We start from the raw sequence: 23,162 nt of genomic DNA, 5'->3' as shown, positions 1-23,162 counted from the left end.
TGTATAGATTTTATTACAATTGTGTGTGTTACTTACAAGCTACAGTCATCTCAGGCACTGTTCTGTATCCTGTCATGCCACACTGCTGCCTGGCAGGGACGCCGACGGGGTGGGGAGAGAGGGCCGGTACAGCTGTCCTGCCCGGCCTCTCCTGACCCGGATTCTCCCCCATTGTAGCGTGTCTGGCCTAGTTGAGAAGTTGAGCTGCACATACGTGCCACCCCCGCGCGCACCGGAAGTTGCATCTGCCTGCAGCCAGCGGGATCGGCGTTGCACAGCACTCTACAGTCCAGCAGTCTCCAAAACGAGGAAGTTAAGGGTGGGGGTCATTGTATGTATATGTATTGGGACGGGACACGGTTATTGTATGTGCTGTATATGTTTTGGGGAGGGGGTCATTGTATGTATTGGGGGTTATTGTATGTATATGTATTGGATGAGGGGTCACTGTATGTATTGAGGGAGGGTTATTGTATGTATATGAATTGGGGGAGGGACACGGTTATTGTATGTGCTGTATATGTTTTGGGGAGGGGTCTGTAGGCGGACGCTCACAGAGGTATGCAAGGGAGTCTGGTTATAGTGAAATTAAATAAGCCTTTTATTGCGCCTTTTCCTTAACATCAGGAAACCATCCAAACAAGGGGTAAACAAAGCTTCTATTCACTTGGGAGTATTTCTAGTGAAATACTATGCGGTTCACAACTCCCTTAGATAAGCATGTCTCCCAGTCCCAAACGTATAGCATGAAATAAGCAGATATAGAAAGTCTCATAAATGAAAGTCTTATCTGTTCCTTGTGGTTTGGAGGGAAAATCTTCTCTGTCCCTGGTTCAGCTCCCTTTTCCCCAGGGTGTGTCAGCATTCAGGTTTAGAAGTTTCCCCTGTGTCTTGAAAGCAGCTCTGCTGTTTCTTCTGGCAGGGCTCAAGACAAGTGTCTCCAAGTTCAGCTCAGGTGTGAGCTAAGGAGTCTCACTTCCTGTCTCAAAAGACAGGCTTTTCTAAGCAATCTAATCAGGCAGGTGGTGTTTGTTAATTGACTACCAGCAGTTAACCACCACACTGCTGGATTAGAGGCACATTACTTGAACAGGGATAACTCCCCTGTTACAGGGTCATTGTATGTTTTGTGGGTGGGGGTCATTGTATGTATTGGGGGTTATTGTATGTATATGTATTGGATGAGGGGTCACTGTATGTATTGGGGGTGGGGGTTATTGTATGTATATGTATTGGATGAGGGGTCACTGTATGTATTGGGGGAGGGTTATTGTATGTATATGTTTTAAAACTACGAGAAAGGGCCCCCAAAGTCACGTGCTTTGGGGCCCCCGAGGGTCTTAATCTTATCCTGTCATATAAATAAACATTTATGGAAAACAAATACAAAAACCCTGCACTCCTCCTGCATTTTTGTATGTGCTTTCCTTTTCCATAAATGTATGGCCAATTCCCTTTCCCTAGCACCATACTCCATAAGGTGTTGACAATTATATAGTGCTATTGATCAATTCTGTAGTAGGGGTAGGCATGAGCTCACCTAATTCTGTTTTGCTATATAAAGAAACAGGTTATGATGAAAACGTTACCATCCCTTTAATAGGAAAAAAAATAAGTAATCAACGTCACAATGAAGGGCTACTTTTAAAATACACAGGGCCAGTCTTTCGAACATAATAATAATACCATGTCCTTGTATAGCACTGCTAGTTTTACGTAGCGCTTTACAGAGACATTTTGCAGGCACAGGTCCCTGCCCCGTGGATCTTACAATCTATGTTTTTGGTGCCTGAGGCCCAGGGAGATAAAGTGACTTGCCCAAGGTCACAAGGAGCCAACACCAGAAATTGAACCAGGGTCCCCTGCTTCAAACTCTCGGTGCCAGTCAGTGTCTAATCACTGAACCACTCCCTTTCCACGGACACATTATTTAAAGCAGCAATCCAGCCGAAAAATTAGATTTATATTGTTGTATCTGAATGGAGAAATTGCACCAGCTGCAAAAAAAATCAATATGGCTTCTGGGGCCATCCAATGGGAAGCTGCAATGTTATGCCCTAATTACATTGCAACTTCTTATTGGCTCACGGGAGTAAGGCTGATCTGGTGGCTATATTGATTTCCCAAGAGGAAATGATAAGCAGCAAATGTAAAGGCACATTTTTCTGGAATTGAGAAGGGTGTGGTTTACCTCTGGAGGATCCCCATGATCTGTTTATGAAAGAAAGATGATTCAAGTTTAATAAAGAGTATGGGGGAATGCTGCTTTATCAAAATATGATCACAATACTGGGCATTTATTATCAAATGAACATGACTTGCCCAGTCTTGGATTTTGTCCCCTCTTCCGAACCTTGAACAAACACATTGACACCAGAATTACTGGATATAAATTGTCACTGCATTTATTAAATAGGACATAACAACCAATACATCACTTAACATTTGACTTCCCCAGGGACCTGCCTGTTTTCTCTGAACACCACACACCAAAAGCCCACAGGATACTACCCGTTTTCTCTTGAACCCCAAATCGCCACCACGAGCCTGATCACACTGTAACATACACATTATTTGAGAGGTCACTCCCATACCTACCATATTAGCCTCGTATGACACCACCTCCCCCATTACTACACTACACCAGAAGTGGTTCACCAACCTCCACTAAAGAGCCAAACCGGCATGGTCCTCGTAACAAACATAACACCACCCCGCCATGAGTAAGGGCATTTAACTGCCTTAAAGTGGCCTTGCCGCTGCCAACAAAACCGCCCTTTCCAAACTGCCCTGCAAACTTAGATTGAAGATAAAACACCCAATATCCAAGTGATGCCCCCCATCTCCCCTGAACAAACCTGCCAAACTGCTCTCCATATCTTTGTGCCAAATCCATAATCCACCCAGCACCTATCCATTGCCTTATTTATTTTCCTTCTTTACCTCTCAACGGCCCTGTCATTCCTTGCCCCTGCGACACTAATCTTGGAGACATTTCAAACCAAACCAGGAATAGATTATTAGACAATGTATAATTCTACATTTACTCCTAAACTGGCAACCGTTCGGTGCTCCTGATCAGTGCATTCAAAAAAACAATTAAAAATGGCATTAGGAGTTAAAAAAAGAAAAAATACAAACGGTATTATCTAATACTACAGAACTGGTTTATTTAAAAAAATATGTAGGATTTGTCACGTTTTGCTGGTTTAACGGAGCTTTGTGGATCTGGGCCGTAGGCCGCGTCCATGCTTATCATGTGACCGCGCGTGCGGCGTGATCAAACACATCACAGTGTATGTGAACGTCCAGAGTGCGGACATGAGCGATGGCGCAGCTGGTTTTTCACAAGACAACGTTTTTTATTTTGTCTCGCGATGGCCGGGTTACGTGAGCGGTTCGCCCAATGAGGGCGAACCAGCTCCGTGACATCATGGGCCACGCCTCCGACATGCCTCCCCATCGGGAGGATCTGTAGTCCACAGATCGCTCGGCTGACAAGCGGTCCGGCACCTGCATCACGCACCATGGACTCAGCCTTAGATTGTTACATTGTTTACAGTATATTGTTTTTTGTCCTACTGCGTAAGATTGCACTTTTAAGTAAGAATGAACCTCTGAACAATGGGGGTTTCTTGTGCCTACACAGTGCTGCATACTCATGTCGTAGTATATGATATATTGCTGTTATAATATATGCATATCTCTATCACTCGGCATTAAACGAAGAGCTCCCTTGTTTGAAAGTATTTATGTATATCTTTATTTATATAGCTCCATCCAGGTACATTGCGCTTTACAGCACACATGACATATTATAACACAATGGGAATAAACACTTCTGACATAAAACAATATGAAAAGGAGCCCCTGCCCGAAGGAGCTTACAATCTAAGTGCGTGATACACATCTTGTCTTTATCAGTAGATCTGCTGTAGACACTTTCCCTTCACAAGCTGCTGGTAACAGGTCACTGTGCAGGCTCCTAGCTTCTGGCCTGAAGACCATCTGCTCCAGTGATACCAGCATTATTTCCATCTAACTGACCCATGTTTGTCTTCTGGGGGGGGAAAAAAAAACAACTTTTTGGGATGAAGCTTCATAAAGTAGATTTACCTTCAATCATCATTTATTAAATCTCCATCCATTAAAAACCATAGCTTGCTGGAGCTGCGTGCATTAAGCCTGATTATAGAGGCTGTAGCGTGGGGGGGTGGGGAGTAACAGCCTGTACCCATGTGTTGCTTGGTTTTGCTCCTGCCTCATGGTAGTTTATTACCTCCCAGCTATGTCTACGAGAGCTCTTATATTCGGGGACTTTTACATTTATACATAGATGTGATGTCCACTTCCCTGCGCTTCTTTCCATGCTTCCAGCCGGCTGAGCTGGCGCTCCAGTGAACCGCAGCTTAGACTGTGTGAATGAAACTGAAGTTACCCTCAATGGCTTGATGCTAGGTTAAACATGGAGGGGAAGGGACAAGGGGTTAAAAGAGCTACTGGAGCTAGAGGAGGGAAGTTCACAGGTTCCTTAAGAAGAATGAGTGGGTCCTTCAAACGCACATCGCTCAAGGGCTCTTCGTCTGGATCACAAAAGGTATGCCATTTATTCTAAGTAGCAACTGTGTGTATAGAAAGACATGGCTTGTTACTCACTGGGTACTTTATCTTGTAACATTTCAACTCCTTGTTGGTCCAATGAAAGGTATCATACCACCTACTCCCTCTCCCTCCTTTGCTACTACATGTGTACTTTTCGCAAACATGGAGGTGCCGTTTTCTCTTCCCCTCTATTTCCCTGTTATAAGTGGCAAATATGACTTATTTTTAATAACGTTTTTAAAACAAGGGGATCCTGGAGGCAATTGCCATTTCAGTGGAAACGTCTTTTTATAGTTATATTATTTTATTTTCTTAGTTATTACTATTGGTAAAGGACGTAACAAACTAAATGACACTACAGTATTATGCTACTGTAATGATGAATTAAGTATCTTTGCTGCATTAACAATTGTTTCTTTATCTACGTTTGTTTTCTAGTTAACTTAATGAGAAATTAGACGGGATTACATGATATGTTGTTGTTTGTAAGGACAGACATGTATTGCAATGTTCTCTTTGTGAAATGTTTTTCATAGCAATATATTTGCCATGATATAACAAGGAGTGAAACTAACAAGTGCTGTATTAACTTGTTTGTTCCACATGTGTTACATTATTTTATAATCAGCAAATAATATATATGTGTGTGTTTAGAATGGAATTCATATTCTAAAATGTTTAAATAGGTTATTTCCCTTCTAATATGGCTTAGTGACGTATAGTTACATAAGTCCATAGGGTTCATGTTGGGCCATATACGTTTTGGCTTTTAAAATATAAAAGCTGGAAATAGTCATGTCGTTTTTAACTTAATCAAATTAGTGGTTAGTACATGATGCGTATTAAAATGTGTGCTAATAGCAAAGAGAAAATACAGTCATACCAATATGTAGAAGTATTAGCTTCTTGTATATGGCACAGATGTTCGACTACCGTATGTTTTTTTTCCTGCTGATTCTGCAGCACTTATTTCATGGAAGCTCTTATCAATAACTCTCATACTTTGGTGTCAAATTGATTAATATTGTTGGAAAAATCTCCAGCCACTCCAGGCTTGTATTTTCAATACAAAATAGTGTTTATTTGACGTAAAGAACAAACAACGTTTCTGCCACAAAGGGCTTCATCATGTTAGTTTGATTGACATTAACACATGCCATAAACCTGACTAATGCTGCAAACTGCTGCAAAGCACAGGCACAAAGGCAAACAATGACCTAATTCATTGTGGTGGCTTCTTACAAAGGATTGCAATGTTTTATACAAGCCAGGCCTATGTGCCTGCTTAGTAATATCCTGAGCAGTAGACTCAAAATGGTTTAACATATTGAAAGGCCTTCCTCCCGTTCTTTTGCAGTATTGCACACAAGCTGAAGTACTTTAGTGCCCTGTAAACGATCATATTAATGTGTATAATATATATATATATTTTTTAATAGGTACAATATTGCAATTGGGTGACTATCAATGGAAAAATGTAATTGTTTTGCTCGCATCTGTGTTGCATATAGGTGCTTGCTAACCCACGTTTATTAGCCAAGGAGGTGAGAACAGCTTTGACTAAGGAAAAAGCAAAAAAATTATACTGAAATATACGTCCCCTTATCCAAAGTATCTTGTTTAATTCTCCCCTAACCTGTTCTTTTGACAACCGCCACATTTTTAGATGATGAAAGGGGAGAAAAACCGATGGTAAATACAGTACTTATTGATTTATTGATGACAAGATATATAGGATGAAAATGCCTCTTATTCTTAGGCCCCTTTTCAACAAAGTGATAAATATGTAAATACACAGTTAACAATGGATGGATTCGTACGTATTGCATGGAAGCTGATGTATAATTACCCTGATTCTCATCATATTCAAAAGTCGAGTCAGAGACAACTTAAAATGTCCTTGATACCCATTCCCCATTATTTTATATTCTCTAAATTGCACTTATTTTGTACCGTTTTCATACTAAATTGGATTATTATTATTTTTTAAATCAAAAGAAAGATTAATAGAGAGAGCATATTTAAAAGTTTTCCAAAACGTTACCCATATTCTGTAGTTCAGAGCCCTCTCTAAATTTATGATTGCTGCTTTGAGGCCCCTGTTGCAATCTCTGCGTTGTATCTCATTTTCATGGAGAACGTCAACCATAATCTAAACCAACGGTGCGCAAACTGGGGGGTGCGACCCCCATGGGGGGCGCGAGACTGCCTGCGGGGGGCGCGCGGTTTACAGAGGCGCCGCACAGTTCCCGAAGGCACTTAAATTAAGTGCCGGGGGGAGCTGCAGGGCCTCTGTAAACCTTTACTTACCTTGGCTCCACACGTGTCGCCATGGCAACGCGGCGTCAAATGACGCCGCGAGGTCATGTGACCTCATGTTGCTATGGCAACGTGACGTCATGATGCTGGAGCCGAGGTGAGGGGGGGGGGCGCTGGGGTGAGGTGACTGCCGGCAGGGGGGCGCAGGGGAAAAAGTTTGCGCCCCCCTGAATTGACATAGCTGATGGTTACAAGATTACAAAGAAGTTAGGGACAGAAAAAAGGTTTGGGTGGGACAGAAAAGCAACAATAGTCCATACGAAGGCCGTAATTCATTATACTGTAAAGCTGGTTTCATTGTGCTGGAGAAAAGATCAGTTCCATTCAAATACTGTATGTGACTAAATTCTACTCCAGGTGACACTGTGAGCTCATTTGCATGTCATTTCCCAGAATCCCTGGCAGCAGTGCAAGCATTGTATGCTAAGGGCTGTTATATAGTGTGTGCGGCCTTGCGCGCGCGCGTGCCTGTGCAAAGACGCGTGCATGTGCCGCACACGTTTTGTGAGTATACTGTGCGTGACTGTATGTATGTGTGTGTGTGAGTATGTGTGTGTATATATATTATATATATATATATATATATATATATATATATATATATATATATATAGTGCAGAATAAATGAGTTCTTCAGTATTAGGTGATACCTTTTTTATTGGACTAACAATTTATGTCATAGGACAAGCTTTCGAGAGTTCTCCTCTCTTCTTCAGGTCAAGCAATACTGATTTACACAGGAATCAATGGCTAAAACAGTGTATAGAGAGAGAAAAAAACCCAGATATTTACTGTAGATAAGGTAGGGTGTTAAGTGTTTGAAGCCAGGAGTAACACGGCTATTTTCTGCTTTATATATATATATACAGTATATATATATATATATATATACAGTATATATATGTGTGTGTGTGTGTGTGTGTGTGTGTGTGTGTGTGTGTGTGTGTGTGTGTGTGTGTGTGTGTGTGTTTTCAAATAAATAAATCCTGTAATAATTTTTTAAATAATGTTGTACATACACACACACATATACACACATATACTTACATTTTCAGCAGCGGTAGCAGCGCAAATTCTCTCTTTTTTTCATCTTTCCCCATGTCGGCCGGTTCCACTCTCCTTGTCGTGCGCGCTAGAATCAGCCTAAGAGATAAGGGTGAAAAGCAGGGTTGCATACCTATCTGAGACATGACTGTGCTCACAAGTGATGTTTTGATTTGCTCTCCAGGATGGGGAAGTGACTTAAAAAAATGTTGGATAGTGTCCCAGCAGTCATACTCTGCTTTTGGATATTTTTATGTGACATTCAGCTGTTTTATGCTTGTCATTGGAGTTTACAAGACCTTGTAGCCCAGTTTAACTAAATGGTGCCTTGGTGCACCTTAAAATCAACTGGGCTAAAAGTGCAGTTTGCCTCAGCAATGCTTAGTTAATCCGAGTTATATGTCCCTCTGTCTCACCAGAAGAATAGTCACCCTACAATGCTACAAGGAATGTATTGTATATATTGATAAGCAAATCATATTCCAATGTAAATCGAACCCAACAAGCAACAAGAGATGTACTTTATGAATCTGAACACAATATGCATGTACAAAAAGCAATATAGGGCGATTCAATCACCCAGGATTATCCTGAGTAGGTGTCTTAGAAGAGCCAAACTAAAAGAGCATTAACGTGCCAGTAAGTTAACCATGCAACCCCTACAAGAAGAAAACACAATGCCCCAAAGTCATCAAAGCACGATCTGCTGTTAAGCACCTGAATTAGCGATATCTGCCATTAAATTAATTGGATGATATTGCCCATTTCGGTGTGATACAGCGGATTGCACGTTGATAACTTCAGGAAATGTCAGAGTATATTGTAATGTTCTTGGTATCGGGTTTGCTGTTGTGTTTGTATATAAGATCATGTCCCCTATAAACTTATTAGGACATTCTAAAGTTTAACATTAATATATGTACTGTGTGAGCTGTGTTTTCTCTTACAAACTAAAACCGAAATACCTACACACACGCCAAGATTGGCCAAACTCTGATGTGCGGTATCACACTGCAATCCCACTTTAACTGCTATTACCTTGAATGGTAGTTGACGCAGGATCGTGGTGAGATGCATTGGCGCTTTGTGAATCTCCCCCATAGTTAATAAAAAAATGAAAGAATGGCGTAAACATGATACTGTAGCTAGACCCTAAACAGTTGAGGGTTTCAGAACAAAGTTGGTGCAACATTTAGACAAATATGGGACAAAAAAAAAACTTGTCCTGGAGAAAGACATTATTTTTAATTGAAAGCTATAGTTTGTTTTTGTGATGCAATGTGTGCCCCAGAATTGTTTAACTTTTGACACATTTACCTCTTTATATCTACTTGCACCATAAAACCCTCTGTACCTGACACAATGCACAGCCAATTAAATGATGTCCTCATGAGTAAAGCTGTGCAAACATTTCACCCAAGTTCGTGTATCAGTTTTTTTGCAGTTTTTAAAGATCGCAAGCAGATCCGAAGTTTGGTTCTGTAAGTTTGAACATCTCTACTCATGAGTTTAATTTCTACTACACATAAAAAAAGAAAGGTCTGATCAAATATCACTCTTTCCTTGTATATCAAATAAACCACACATATCCACCATAAATACATTGATTTATAAATACCTTTACCAGGAAATACTTCAAAAGGAGAGGTACTTCTCAATGTATTATTTCCTGGGCACAGAGTTACGTTGACAATACATGGTTACATTAAATAAACAGCGGTTATACATTCAATTTACAGATGTATCATGGACAGTTAGAGTGTAGCCAGAAAGTGTAGCCACAAGCCAGACGAGACCCCGGGACTGAGGTGGAAAGGAGTAATACCACACACCTAACAGTAAACGGGGGCACAGCCGGAGTGTGGAATAGCGTAGATGGTCCAGGTAACAAGTTAGAGAGGGTACCGTTCTTGCCAACTCCAGCGGGGAAGGTAAAGTCTGTAAGCCAATGGTCGTGGGTTGGAGAGAGCAGCGTAGTAGAGTGTCCGTAAGCCTGGGTCGTGGAGTGGAGAGAGCAGCGTAGTAGAGTGTCCGTAAGCAGTGTCCAAGGGATGTAGAAGTCTGCAAGGTCGAAAGTCCAAAGCCAAATCCAAGGGGCTCCAGAGAGCAGCGTAAACGAAGTCCAAAGCCAAAGGTCAATATCCCAGGGAGGTCAGCAGAATATCCAGGGACAGGAACAGGAACTGAAAGACAAGAGGGGCCAGGCAACAGCAGACAGCACCAAGGTACAGAAGCTATGCAGAGCAAAGAGAAAATGGCGAGGGGAGACTAAATAGGGTGCTGGGACCTATCAGGGGAAGGGGAGTAACGGAGGTGCGGCCCGAGGGAGGACCTGATAGGGGAGAAAAATCTGGGAAGCTGGGGCCCATCCGAGCAAGGGGAGGAGCAGAGGAGCGGCCCGGGGAAGGACCTGATAGGAGAGAATGGCCTGGGGGGCGGACCTGATGGGCAGGGAAGCGTGTGATGCGTGTGCTGCGTCAGAGGAGGCAGAGTAAGGCGCCAAGCGCCAATAAATTGAAGCCTGGGTCCGCGCGCGCCCGTAGGGGTGACGCGAGCGACCCGGAAGTGCGGGAGCAGCCGTGGAGGAGGCCGCGAGGAGAGAGGGACGCCACCAGGGAGCCTGGGCAGCATGGAGAACAGGCAAGGAGGCGCTGGAAGCGGGTTTACCCACAGCGCGGATCCTTACATAGAGATAATATATAATTATGGCTGCATGAAGCAGTTGCAGACAAGATGCAAATGTAAATTGCTTAAACTGTAGGCGGTTTTGAGAGTCTCTGGTAGGTTGTTCAAGTCGTGTAGTACACGGTAAGAGAAGGAGCCGCGGTCGGATTCCTTGTTGAACCTTTGGACCATGAACAGTCTTTTGGAGTCAGATCTAAGGTGATAAGTGCTGAGTGTGGTAGGGTTGAGGAGTTGGTCCAAACAGCCGGTTAGCTTGCCAAGAAAGACTTTGAAGGCAAGACCAGAAAAATGTATTTTGCGTCTGGCCTTAAGGGATAGCCAATCTAGTTATTTGAGCATTTCGCAGTGATGTGTGTTGTAGTTACGTTGTAGGACAAAGCAGCATATTGAATTGTAGAGGGTGTCTAGTTGGCTGGGGTGAGTTTGGGGTGCTGTACCACCGGTGCTGCACACCGCACAAAGTATTCATTGAATGCATTTGCAATGTCAGTGTGATTTGTCAGAATAATATCATCCTTTTGAAGTGAAACTTCTTTGCTGGCACCTACCAAAATTTCGCTTGCAGTAAATCGCCCACATGGTGACGGAAGTACAGTAACGGAAGTGACATCACTGCTGGCAGAAGAGGCCGTTGGCAGCACCAGTGTTTGCAGTAGCTGCCAGCATGGCGCGTGCAGTAGCCGCCGGCTTGGCGCGCCTTCGCTGTAGCCACCGAATTGGTGCGCATGCGCAGTAGCTGCCGGTTTGATGAGCCTGCGCAGTACCCACCGACAGCACCAACCCAGCCACACTTGGAGTCAACACACACACACACACACACACACAGAGAGACACACAAGGAATTCACAGTTACTATAAACATAGAAGTGCAAAACCTAAAACAGGAGTTGTGTGCCGAGCACGCGCGTTCTAAGTCAAACTTATTTGCATTTGTCACTGAAATTGTGTTTTGATTTTTAATTAAAAACATCACCATCACAAATACAATTTCTATGACAAAACAGTGACAAAAGACAAAGAAGTTTTACTTAAAATGCCCGTGCTCAGCACACACACTTTTTTTTTGTTTTTATATTTAATGGTTGTTGATGGCTAGAAGGCCAGAATATATTGTTGATGACCTTCCAGAAGTTTGCTGGATTTGATGTATTTGGTAAAGATTGGCCGAGTAATCTTGGGCTTTTGCTATGCTTGTTTGCCATGTTCATGTATTCCGCAGGCACCTGTAGTTAATATCCTTAATAATGCCAGTTACTTTGTAACTTTTCCACAAGGCATCCCTAAAATGGTAAATGGCCATAAACTCTGTTGTAACCCATGGAAGGTCCCCACCTCCCCCTATACTCTTATACTGCATAGTGGGGCATAGGTATCACTGAGTTTTAAGAACTCTGCTTGGAAATAAATAAGTGCAGAATCAGGGTCAGGTATCAGGTTGATTCTGTACCAAGGGCAGTTGGTAATATCAGCCAGAAATTGTTGTTGGTTAAAGTGTCTAAATGTTCAAGTGAGTATAACTTTTGGTCTTTACTTGGGTGGTTTGATTTTCCTTACACAGTAGACTGTTGCTTGGTCACTGAAAAATGTCCGTTAGTATACCAGAGGATTGGATTCTGTTGGGACATGAGGATAGAATCCATTCTAGCAAGGAATAGGAGCCAGATTTTAGATTTGCCCGTGTGGGTTGGGAAATTAGTTGGGTTATGTTTAGTGTCTTGAATTGTGTCCGGATGTTGTTGTTTTTAGGGTCAAGCCAATTGAGGTTGAAATCACCAAGAACTAACAGCTCACTCTTCCCATTCAGAATGAAAATTGTGCAAAGAAAATGAGTGGTATCAGTCAGGGACTGTAGTAGGGTTTTAGGGGTGTGGTAGATGCCAGCAATAAGAATAGACTTGGAGAAGGGGAAGCCATTTTACCAACTATGATTCTAAAAGACAATGGGCTTGGGGAGCAATTTAGCAGTGTAGGAGTCTTCAATATAAAATAACACCCCTCCTCTTCTCTTTGACCTTCCTTCCTAAAATGGAGTATCCCTTAACAGGGATAGATCCATCAAGGGTTTTAGGATTTAATGTTTTAATCCAGTCTGCACAATTTATTTTGTATTACTGCCCCGGTTATAAACAGGGAGACCATCCTGGTCATGGACATATTTCAGTTTTGTGATCCAGTCCCTAGGGATACTTGGGAAATGGAAATATGGCTGTTATCATCTTCCTTCTTGGTGAACCATGTCAGCAGAAGTTAAATGCTTTGCAGTGACATCACTGTTCCAGATGGGCATACCCACAAGAAAGTTGCCAATGGCCATTTTGTATTTAATGGCCTAACTTTTTTCATTTTTATAGATATATCTGGAACTTCGGGCTATTCCAGTGTAGCAGGGTCCCCCCTGACTACTATTTTGCCCAATGGGCTGGCAGTAAACCCTGGTACTATCAGGTTGCCAGTAGTTGGTATGGGGCTTTCCCCCTCCACTTTGGTACTGCACTTGAGTGACAGCAGAGGATGGTACATCCTGTTGTAGCTGGGACAACAGGGTGCCCGCCTCCTGGCTGTACTTATGGGCAGGACCGCCCTAAGGTTAGGTGTGCCTTCCCTCACTTGAGGAAGGCAGATCAAACATTGGAGAGGCTGCATATTGGGCCTACTCTATTCCTTTTCCCCTTGAGGGAGAGTGAGTGTGTACCCTACCTGCGCCTCCGCTATGGAGGTGGGGAAGAGCTAGGACGACTGCGGGTGCCCTTGGCCTGTAGTGACCATCTTCAATGAAAGCTGACCTGAGACTGTATCCGGCAGAAGACTGCCGTGTAGCTGTTACTGCAGAGTGTAGTAATAAACCCGTTCCTGTTTGCAATATATCTCCTGCCTGGTGCGTGACCTTACTGGGGGGAGAGGTAATAAGTTCTACAGTGGAAAATCACCTTCAGTTCCTGGAGTCCACGGCAGATGGAGGCGCTGCACTGCTAAGGAGATATGTGGGGTATGAACCTAAGAAGCCTGTTCCTGTGTCCCCACTACCATCGGTGGATGACTCAGCCCTACTGTTGCCAGCAGGTATATGCACCATACACCTTGTAATGGCCCCTATCTGCGATTGGGTGGGGGAAACACCGTTACACCAGGGTATGATCACAGTACCCAATCAAGATATGATCAAGATACTACCTCTTTAGTTCTGACTAAATGAAAACCGTGACTGTGTCCTAGCTGTATGTATGTCTTTATTTATATAGCACCATTAATGTACATAGCGCTTCACAGCAGTAAAACAGGTGACAATCATATAAATAACAAATAATACAAATAACAGATCATGGGAATAAGTGCTTTAGACATAAAAGTAACATTTAGGAAGAGGAGTCCCTGCTCCGAAGAGCTTACAATCTAATTGGTAGGTAGGAAGAACGTACAGAGACAGTGGAAGGGCGTTCTGGTAAGTGTGTCTGCAGAGGGACTAGCTTTATGTATCGTGTATAGTATTAGCCACGGTGCTACTTATATGCTTCTTTAAGCAAGTGTGTCTTAAGGTGGGTCTTGAAGGTGGATAGAGGGGGTGCTAGTCGGGTATTGAGGGGAAGGGCATTCCAGAGGTGTGGGGCAGTCAGTGAGAATGATTTAAGGTGAGAAAGGTTTAAACCGTAATTTGGCTCCGTCAACGCAGGAGGATAATATAGCCAGCAGTAGTGACGTTCTTGTTATAGTTTTGGCTAAGCAGTGTTAACATGACCATGCTGAGCCTTGTAAAAGTATATAGCCAGGGAACCAAGGGTATAATAAGGACCAGGGAGATTGTGGTTTGTGTGAGACCCCTGGAATCAGTTATGCTACAACTGTAATATTATTAAAGGAGCAGTGGCGCTTCTAGAGATCATTCTAATCTTCTCGTTCAGATCCCACAGCTGTCTGCAGCCACTGGTGCCGGTGCAAATCCGTAGTGCAGCGTCAGCACATTCTTTATATTACATCTACTGATGTCCCTGGGAATGTAATAACAAGGAGTGCGTGTCCCTAGAAAGATTATTAAAATAATATAGACATCCCAATGGCAATCAAATCATTGCCTTTGATACTCTGCAACCAATAATTTATTTCACAAGTCTACCCTGTAACTATGACAACTTAAATATATTGTTGCAAGACGCCCTCTCTTGTAATCAGCACTTAGCCCGTAGACACCAAGACCATAACTTTCTGGGAGAATTAAAGCAATGTTATAATCTTCTTTATAATAAAAAAAAGTAAATATAAACGGCTAAACTTAAAAATGCTACAAGCTAAAGGGTCTTTTATCAAGGATATTGTGATGCAAAACTGGGGCATTTTCAGCCTGCACCTATAGATGTAGCAGGACCACGATCATGACCGCCCACTGCCCTGTAGGACTACCGCCTTGGGGGGTCCGATCAGGAAGCATGGAACCCCCCAGCCCCGCAGCGATGTTGCTGCATGCTCTGTCTTCGAAACCGCTGCGTTTTTTTTTTTTTTTTTTAGCCACAGCTCTGGAGACATGAAATCCCAGGGCCGCAGACAGCTTTCCTGGTGCCCAGGACTAAAGTTTCCACCGGGACCCCCCGCCCACGTGTTGGCGGCCTTGCGAGGACCCCCCCCCCCTGTTTTCTCTTACACGCTGTAGGAGGACGTGCGCAGAGGTATGCAAGGGAGACTTGTTAAGGTGAAATTAAATAAGGCTTTTATTGCGCCTGTTTCCTTAACATAAGAAAATCATCCAAACAAGGGGTCAAACAAAGCTTCTGTTCACTTGGGAGTATGTCTAGTGAAACCGAGGCAGTCCACAACTCCCTTTAAGATTAGCATGTCTCCCAGCCCAAACATATATCTTGATATGTGCAGATACAAAGTCTTATAAAGGAAAGTCTTATCTGTTTTCTTGTAGTTGGAGGGAAAGTCTTCTCTGTTCCTGGGTTGCTGCTTTTTTTCTCAGGATTCAGAAGTGCTTTCCCCTGTGTCTTGCAAACAGCGTGCAGTTTCTCTTCTGGCAGGCTCAAGACATCTGTCCCTATGGTCAGTCCCACAACTTGTGAGACTCAGGAACAATCTCCCTTCCTGTCTCAAAGGGAGTTTCTTCTAAGGAACCTAATCAGCCAGGTGGTGTTGGTTAATTGACTACCAGCAGTTAACCACCACACTGCTGGATTAGAGACACATTTCCTAAACAGGGATAACTCCCCTGTTACACCCCCCCTCCCCCTTCTCACACACCTCCTCGCTCTTTCACCCACCTCCTAGCTCTCTTACCCCCTTTTATACTCCCCCATCAAACTTTCTTCCCCCCCTTTTACACCCCCATCTCTCCTACTCTCCCCTCTCACCCTGTCCCTCCCCCATGTATTTCTCCTCCCTCCCCACACTCAATAACCTCCCTCCCCAATACATATACACACACACACAATAAGCCACCAACCCCAAATTCACATACACACAATAAGCTCCCCTCCCCAAATACACACACAAATACAAACACAATAAGCCCCCCTTCACTCACACACACACACACACACACATACACACACACACAATAATTCCCCCTCCCCCAACACACACACATCTTAGGGGTTAAGAGGCCTGGGAGTGTGGTATAAAGGGGGCCTGGGGCATGTGGGCTTACCTGGAGCCCTTGGATGGGCCTGCTAGAGACACATGGCCAGTGCACAGGAGAGGCCTGCAGGACCACAGAGGCCCGCCAAAGTGCCTGGGGAAGGGAGGGATAGATAAGCGGTGCCGAGCGAAGGGGGGGGGGGGGGGGCGTTCAGCCCTGCAGCATGGACGGGAGGGACAGATGTGGGCGACCCCTTTTATTTGCCCTGCAAATACTCCATATCTAATTTGGCGTACGTCTAAAATTCTGCATCAGACTTAAAAAATTGTTCTTAACTCTGCTCCACAATAACTCGTAATATAACACAAACTCAGTCTGCTGACTTTATATATGAATTAAGTAGAAATAACCATGTTAGTCCAGTTACGCTAGTGCAGAGTATTGTATTGTATGTCTTTATTTATATTGCGCCAAAAGTGTACTCAGCGCTTCATAAAGAATACAGTACAGGGAATTAAAATAATACAATAAGTGCAGCAAAATCAAACAAGCCCGAAGAGCTTACAATCTAAGAGGTTTGATGGGGAACTTACAGAAAACGTAGGGGAGGGAATAAGTGCTGTACATGGCAGTGCTTGGAGACAATGGGTGGTCGGAGTGGCTGAGTGTGGGTGAATAGCCATGAGTGCAAGCTATTTGGATGCTTTTTAAGGTGAGCTTTAAGGTTAGTTAGTATTAAAATGAGAGTAAATGAGTACTTCAGTCTTAGGCGATACCTTTCTTTATTTGGACTAACAATTTATATTATAAGACAAACTTTTGAGAGTTCTCTCCTCCCCAGGTCAGCGATGCTGGTTTACAAAATATTCTACGAGTTAAACACAGATGTTAACATTTTACAATATTTGGTTCGCAAACCAACCCCTCTCCCCCCTTCACACTGCTGATGGATGCCTGGTCCTATCTCTCACTGTCCCTTTCATCCATTTATTGCCCTGTCTCATCTCCGATTTATATTTAGCGCGATGGCGCATGCATGGCGAACAAAATGCAGGACCGCCATGAGGCCGACCATAGTGCGCGCGAGCGATGAAGCGCGACCGTGCGGCAAAATTTTGAGCCGACAAATAATTTAGTTTTTTCGCGTCACGTGAGCGGTTCAGCCAATGAGGGCGAACCAGCCTGGTGATGCCTCCGACACGCCTCCATCTACTGTGCACACATTGCTCGGGTGACAGGAGCGCAACGGAGCATATGGCGTCACGTGCGCCCCCTATAATCAATGCCTTATCCAGGGGTGCGCAAACGGGGGGGCTGCCCCTGTCCGGGGATGCAAAATTTGCTATGGGGGCGTGGCGGTTACAGAGGCCCCATGCCCTTCCCCAAGGCATTGAAATTTAAATTAAATGCTGGGGAGGCGTGAGGCCTCTGTAACTCACTTACCTGTTGCCAGCCAGGTCTTCAGCGATGCATCGCTATGGCAACACGGCGTCAAATGACGCAGTGAGGTCATGTGACGTGACGCATCGCCATGACAACGCAGGTCAATTGACGTGGGCTCGTGACGTGATGTTACATGACCCGCGATGCCATTTTATGCCGGGTTGTAACCGAGAAGGGGAGCGGACGCTGGGGCTCCCATGCAGGGGGGCGCACGCCAAAAAAAATCTTAGTGCACCCCTGCCTTAGACTGTTATCTTGTTTTTTGTTTTTCTACACGTGTAATCAGTATTGCTGACCTGAGGAAGAGAGAAAACTCTCGTTAGCTTGTCTTATAATATCAATTGCTAGTCCAAATAAAACAGGTATCGCCTAATGCTGAAGTACTCATTTACTTTCGACTTTATATACACACACTTCCTTAACGAAGCATAGGAGTAGCTCAGTGGCTGATACTATACACCTCATATATTAACCTTGGCCCCTTGCAGACAGACTTACCAGAACACCCTCGTACTGTCTCTGTACGTTCTTCCTGTGCACCACTTAGATTGTAAGCTCTTCGGGCAGGGACTTTTTTCCTAATATTGCTTGTATATCTGAGGCGTTTATTCCCATTATGTGTAATTTGTATTATTCGTTATTTTATATTATTATGTCATGTTTATTATGGCCGCGAAGCTCTACGTACATTAATGGCGCTATACCCACCCTGACTATTTTTGTGATCTGTGGTATGCTTAACCCACTGAATCCTCTGTAACCCCTGTTTACAAGATTCACCCCCATCCTGACTATATTTGTGATCTGTGGTATGTTTAACCCACTGAATCCTCTGTAACCCCTGCGTTTCTTTCAGCCTCCTGCTGCAGTGGAATCCTGCTTCTGCGTCCGGATCGTGGGACTGTAGACAGGCTGCTTCCTGGAACGACGGTGGCCGACAGCGATCAAGATTCTTCCACGGGAACAACGCGTTTCGCATACATGATGCTTCGTCAGGTTCTCGTGGATCAGTGGGTATTGCGTTCTTTAAGTACTTGTGGATTGATTGAGTCACTTATTTGGTTCTCTTACTGTATTATCATACAGTCCATATTTCATGGTATTATAGTACAACTATGCGAAACGCGTTATTCCCGTGGAAGAATCTTGATCGCTGTCGGCCACCGTCATTCCAGGAAGCAGCCTGTCTACAGTCCTGCGATCCGGACGCGGAAGCAGGATTCCACTGCAGCAGGAGTCTGAAAGAAACGCCGGCGAGCCAAAACAAGCATTTCTAATTGTAAGTGCACAGATACTTAATTGTTTTTAATAATAAATTGTTTATTCATCGATCCATATTACTCTTCTTCTGTCCGTCAACACCGCACCGAGGGGACGCAGGGAGATAGAGGACAACACCAGGCTGCCCAGATTGGCCCAATGTAAAAGGCAGTCACTCACATACGGCCATGTGAATGGGATTTATTTATTCATTTATCCATCCACATTCCCCATACATTTTTTTGCCACCAATTCCAGCTCTCTCTCTGTTTCTGGGTCATACACGGAAGCAACGAAGAGACTCGGTGCTATATAAATAGGGGAAGCTCATTCAGCTACAGATCTCGAAAGACTCTGCTACAGATATACAAGCCACTCACACATGGCCGTGTGAGTGTTATGATCATAACTATTTTCTACCATAATTGGAACCACCCTCCGTCCCCATTCTAATTCCCTTTTCCTTCCTGCATCCATTGCATATTCACCTTGGAGTCATTAAAGACACACTCATTTTATCTACTTTTATTTTCTTTCCTTTTTGCGCTCACAGCTATTCCACTTTTATCCTGTTTCCAAACCTACTAACTTTCTCAAAAAGGGTTGAGGAGTCTCCTGGGTTTCTTTATTTTAAAGAACCCTTTAAGCTTCATAAAGTGACATGCTTCTCCTATCTACTTTGTTTTGTCTGGGAAGAATGTTTCTATTGTCCTAAATAAATCTATTCCTTCTCCCGAGGTCCCTCAGGCGCGTCACTCCAGCTGCCCGTCAGTGTTTTGGAAACTGGTTCTCGATAGTCCTGGGGTAAAGTCAGGGTTATTGCATAGTCATGTCATTGGGGAATCAGAGTGTGTAAGGCCTTTTCTAAGTGCGTTTAACTCCCAGAATTTCAAGGAGTGTGTTATAGTGAGGTATATGTCCTCTTTTTCTTTTCTAATTGATTTGCAGTAACCATAAAATGGTTTGAGTGCTTCAGGGACATATTAGGTACATTTCCAGCTGCACCATCGTCTGAGGTCTGTGGTCACATGCCAATTGATCAGGTGACTAGTTTGTGCCGCCTCATAGTAAGGGAGGAGGAATGGCTGTACTAACCCTCCTAATGCTGTCAGTAATGTCATGATTTGCTTGTTTACTCTGGCTCTTTTTCCTGACCATATAAAACTCGTGATTTTTCTTTGAAGGCTAATGAAAATCGCTGGTCACTAGGGTTATAGGGAGAGTCTGATATAGGTATAACAGATGGGGGCATAAATTCATTTGTTGGACTGAATTCTGCCAACCCAGGATATCTTGAATTTTGACCAGTTGTTTAGATCTCTATTTATTGTTTGGATTATTTCTAGGTAGTTTGCCTTATATAAAGTATCGTAGAACTGTGTAAGGTTTACCCCCAGGTATCTGATGATGTGTGGTCTCCATTTATAGTCGAAGTTGAGTGCAATAAGTTTGACAGTGTGAGGAGGGAGATTACTATTGAGCGTCTCTGATTTATTATTATTTATGTTGAACACTGAGTATGAGTTGAATGTACCTAGTTCTTTATAGAACTAAGGCCCCCCCTTCCCTATATTACCTTCTCTTTTCCTCCCCTTTTCCCCGGCGTCATTCCTTTCCTTGGTCTTTCCTTCCCCCATCCTTCCCTCTCCCTGTGTTTCTCCCTCTCCTTCCTTGCCATGTATGTCACAAGCTGATTACAATTGTCTATATTATCACAGGGGTTTTTGTTCTATTTTGTTCTATTTTTCTGATTAAATTAATTTGGCTTATCCCGTTTTCTTCTAGTCGTTTATGAGTGCTGAGAACATATTTTTAGTTTAAACTGATTGTATGGAGGAAACAAGGTTCCTCCTTGTTGCACCGTTTAGCTTGTTATTTTAGCCTATTGTGAGTGCTGTCTATCCTTTGTTTTGATATGTACCTAGTTCTTTGGTTAATAGGGTAGGGAGATTAAGGGTCTGGATATGGTTAGAATGATGTCGCCTGCAAATAAGGCTAGTTTATATTCAGAATTCATATGTTGATCCCCCTTATATCTCTATTGGCTCTAATTATGGCCGCCAATGGCTCCAATGATAATGCAAACACAAGGGGGGAGAGTGGGCACCCCTGCCTCATACCTCCATTGATGTTGATTATGTCTGATGGCGTTCCAAGACAAGACACTCTTGTTGTTGGGGTTGTATATAGAGATAATGTTGCTGTGAGAAATGGTCCAGGGTGGCTCTCATGTAAGTCTAGTCAATTCTGTCGAACACTTTTTCAGTGTTGAGGGCTAAAATCATCATGGGTATATTCTGTTTTTGGAGTATGCTATGATTCTATTGCCCTTCTAGTAATATCCGCAGCCTGTCTGGTTGGTACAAACCCTACCTTGTCAGTCTGGATCAAATCAGGTAAGAATTAATTTAATCTAGTAGCTAAAATGTTAGAATTTTTTTTAATGTCGGTGTTAATAAGCGCCAATATCTGTAATTAGGGCCTATAACTAGTACAATTTTCAGGGTCTTTTCCCTCTTTAGGTATCACTGAAATTCACGCCTGGAGCATGCTTGAAGGGAGCCGTTCGACCTGGAGGATGGGGTTCAGGAGTTTTTGTAGTTGGAGAATTAGTGTCTTAGCAAACTTTTTGTAATAAATGTTTGAAAAGCCACCTGTCCCCGGGGCATTACAGGGTTTCAGTGATTTGATTCTGTTCACACGAGATTGGTTTATTTAAAGAGACTTTATTGTGCTCTCTAAGCTTAGGTAAGTCTAGGGATGATCGGTATGTTACCGTTTTTTCCATCATATTATTTAGTGTAGTAGTGGTAAAACTCTTCTGCTCTGGGTTTGAGATGAGTGTGCCATTTTTCAGTCTAATAGATTATTATTATATTATTATTACTTATTATATGGTTGTGTGTTATGGTGTCTGGCTGCCAGTAGGGAATCGTCTATGTTCGCTTTTTCAAAAAACTTTTGATCCACATTATGGATTTTTCATCTTCCGAGGCTAGACACAGGTTCAATTCACCTTGAAGGTTTACTAGTTTTTTTAAGAATACAGTATTAGTGCTAATGTGCGTTTATGTACTTTTCAGCCTCTACTATCGCCCTTTTGAGAAATTTGTTTCTGCTCTAATTCGTTTTCTATATGATGTTTAATAGTTTCCCTCTCATGACAGACGTGTGGGCTTCCCATATGGTCAGGGAGGGGACACTGCCTTGATTGTTCAGAAAAAACTGTGTTAGTTCCAGGTCCACCTCTGACAGGATTTCGGGGATTTTAAGTAATGATTAGTTTTAACCTCCATGAGAAGTGTTTATTGTATGAAGATAGATTGCCAATCGTAATCTCTACTGAGGCATGGTCAGACCATGACATTTCATTTATTTTTGCCTGTGGTGTCTTGGGAACTAGCGATGCATCTATAAAAATCAGATCTATTAGAGAATATGACTTATGAGGTGCCGAGTAAAATCTATAGTTTTGTGTTTGTGGGTGTAGTTCCCGCAATATGTCCACACGGTTTAAATTACGTAGGCATCCTAGTAGGGTCGTGGTACAGTATCTTGTTTTCTATATTGCTGTTAAGATGTAGGTTTCGGGGGTGTTTTATCATGGATGCATTCAGGGTCAGATTGAAGTTTCCTCCCAGAATCACACTCCCTCTACTCACACTGCCAATGGTTAAGAAAAAATCCTCAAAAAATGTAGAGCTCCCTTCGTTGGGCGCGTATATGTTTGCTATTGTAATTCTCATACCATAAAGGGTTCCTGTTGCTATTATCTAGCAGCCCTCTTTGTTTGTTTTAGTCTTATCTATATGGTATGGGATATTTTTGTGAATTACTATAGCTAATCCTCGTATTTAGCTGAGGCTGATGATAGTAATACTGTAGGCAGTGTCAGATTTCCCGTTAGGCCCGTTAGGCTCAGGCCAAAGGTGGCAAAACTTGGGGGCGGTAAAAATTTCCGCCACCATATAATTTTTCCGCGCTCTCGGACCTATCGGACCTAAAGGGTAGGTACTTGCCTGTGCCAGCTGCCTCCTTTCTGCTGCCTCCTCTCTGCTGCTCTCCTGCTCCTTTGGAATCCCGGTGCCAACAACGTGACGGCACATGGCGTCTCGTTGCCATAGCAATGTGACGTCACAAAGTCAAATGATGTCATGACGTCGCGTTTCCATGGGCGGCATCATGGAAGTGGCAGATACAGGCAAGTGCCTAGGGCGGCAAATTTTGAAATCCGCCGCTGACTGTA

At 43.3% G+C, this 23,162-nt stretch overlaps 1 protein-coding gene across 3 annotated transcripts in view; it reads left to right on the top strand.

The window, feature by feature from the left end:
* Nucleotides 1–23,162, top strand: part of TRPM1 (transient receptor potential cation channel subfamily M member 1) — a 177,811-nt gene that overhangs the window by 21,252 nt on the left and 133,397 nt on the right. The window contains exon 1 of one of the 3 annotated variants that reach the window (XM_075575874.1): nucleotides 4,279–4,597. The exons of 1 other annotated variant lie outside the window; for it this stretch is intronic. In XM_075575874.1, coding sequence (XP_075431989.1) covers nucleotides 4,466–4,597 — 132 coding nt within the window. In that variant the 5' untranslated portion in view covers nucleotides 4,279–4,465. Of the gene's footprint in view, nucleotides 1–4,278; nucleotides 4,598–23,162 lie in introns of those variants that run through there. One more of the 3 variants, XM_075575875.1, reaches the window with a different exon arrangement.

This window comes from Ascaphus truei, chromosome 18 (genome assembly GCF_040206685.1).
Source record: "Ascaphus truei isolate aAscTru1 chromosome 18, aAscTru1.hap1, whole genome shotgun sequence".
NCBI classification, from domain to species: domain Eukaryota; kingdom Metazoa; phylum Chordata; class Amphibia; order Anura; family Ascaphidae; genus Ascaphus; species Ascaphus truei.
Note: the sequence above shows the minus strand (reverse complement) of the source record. Positions and strands in the feature narration are given on the sequence as shown.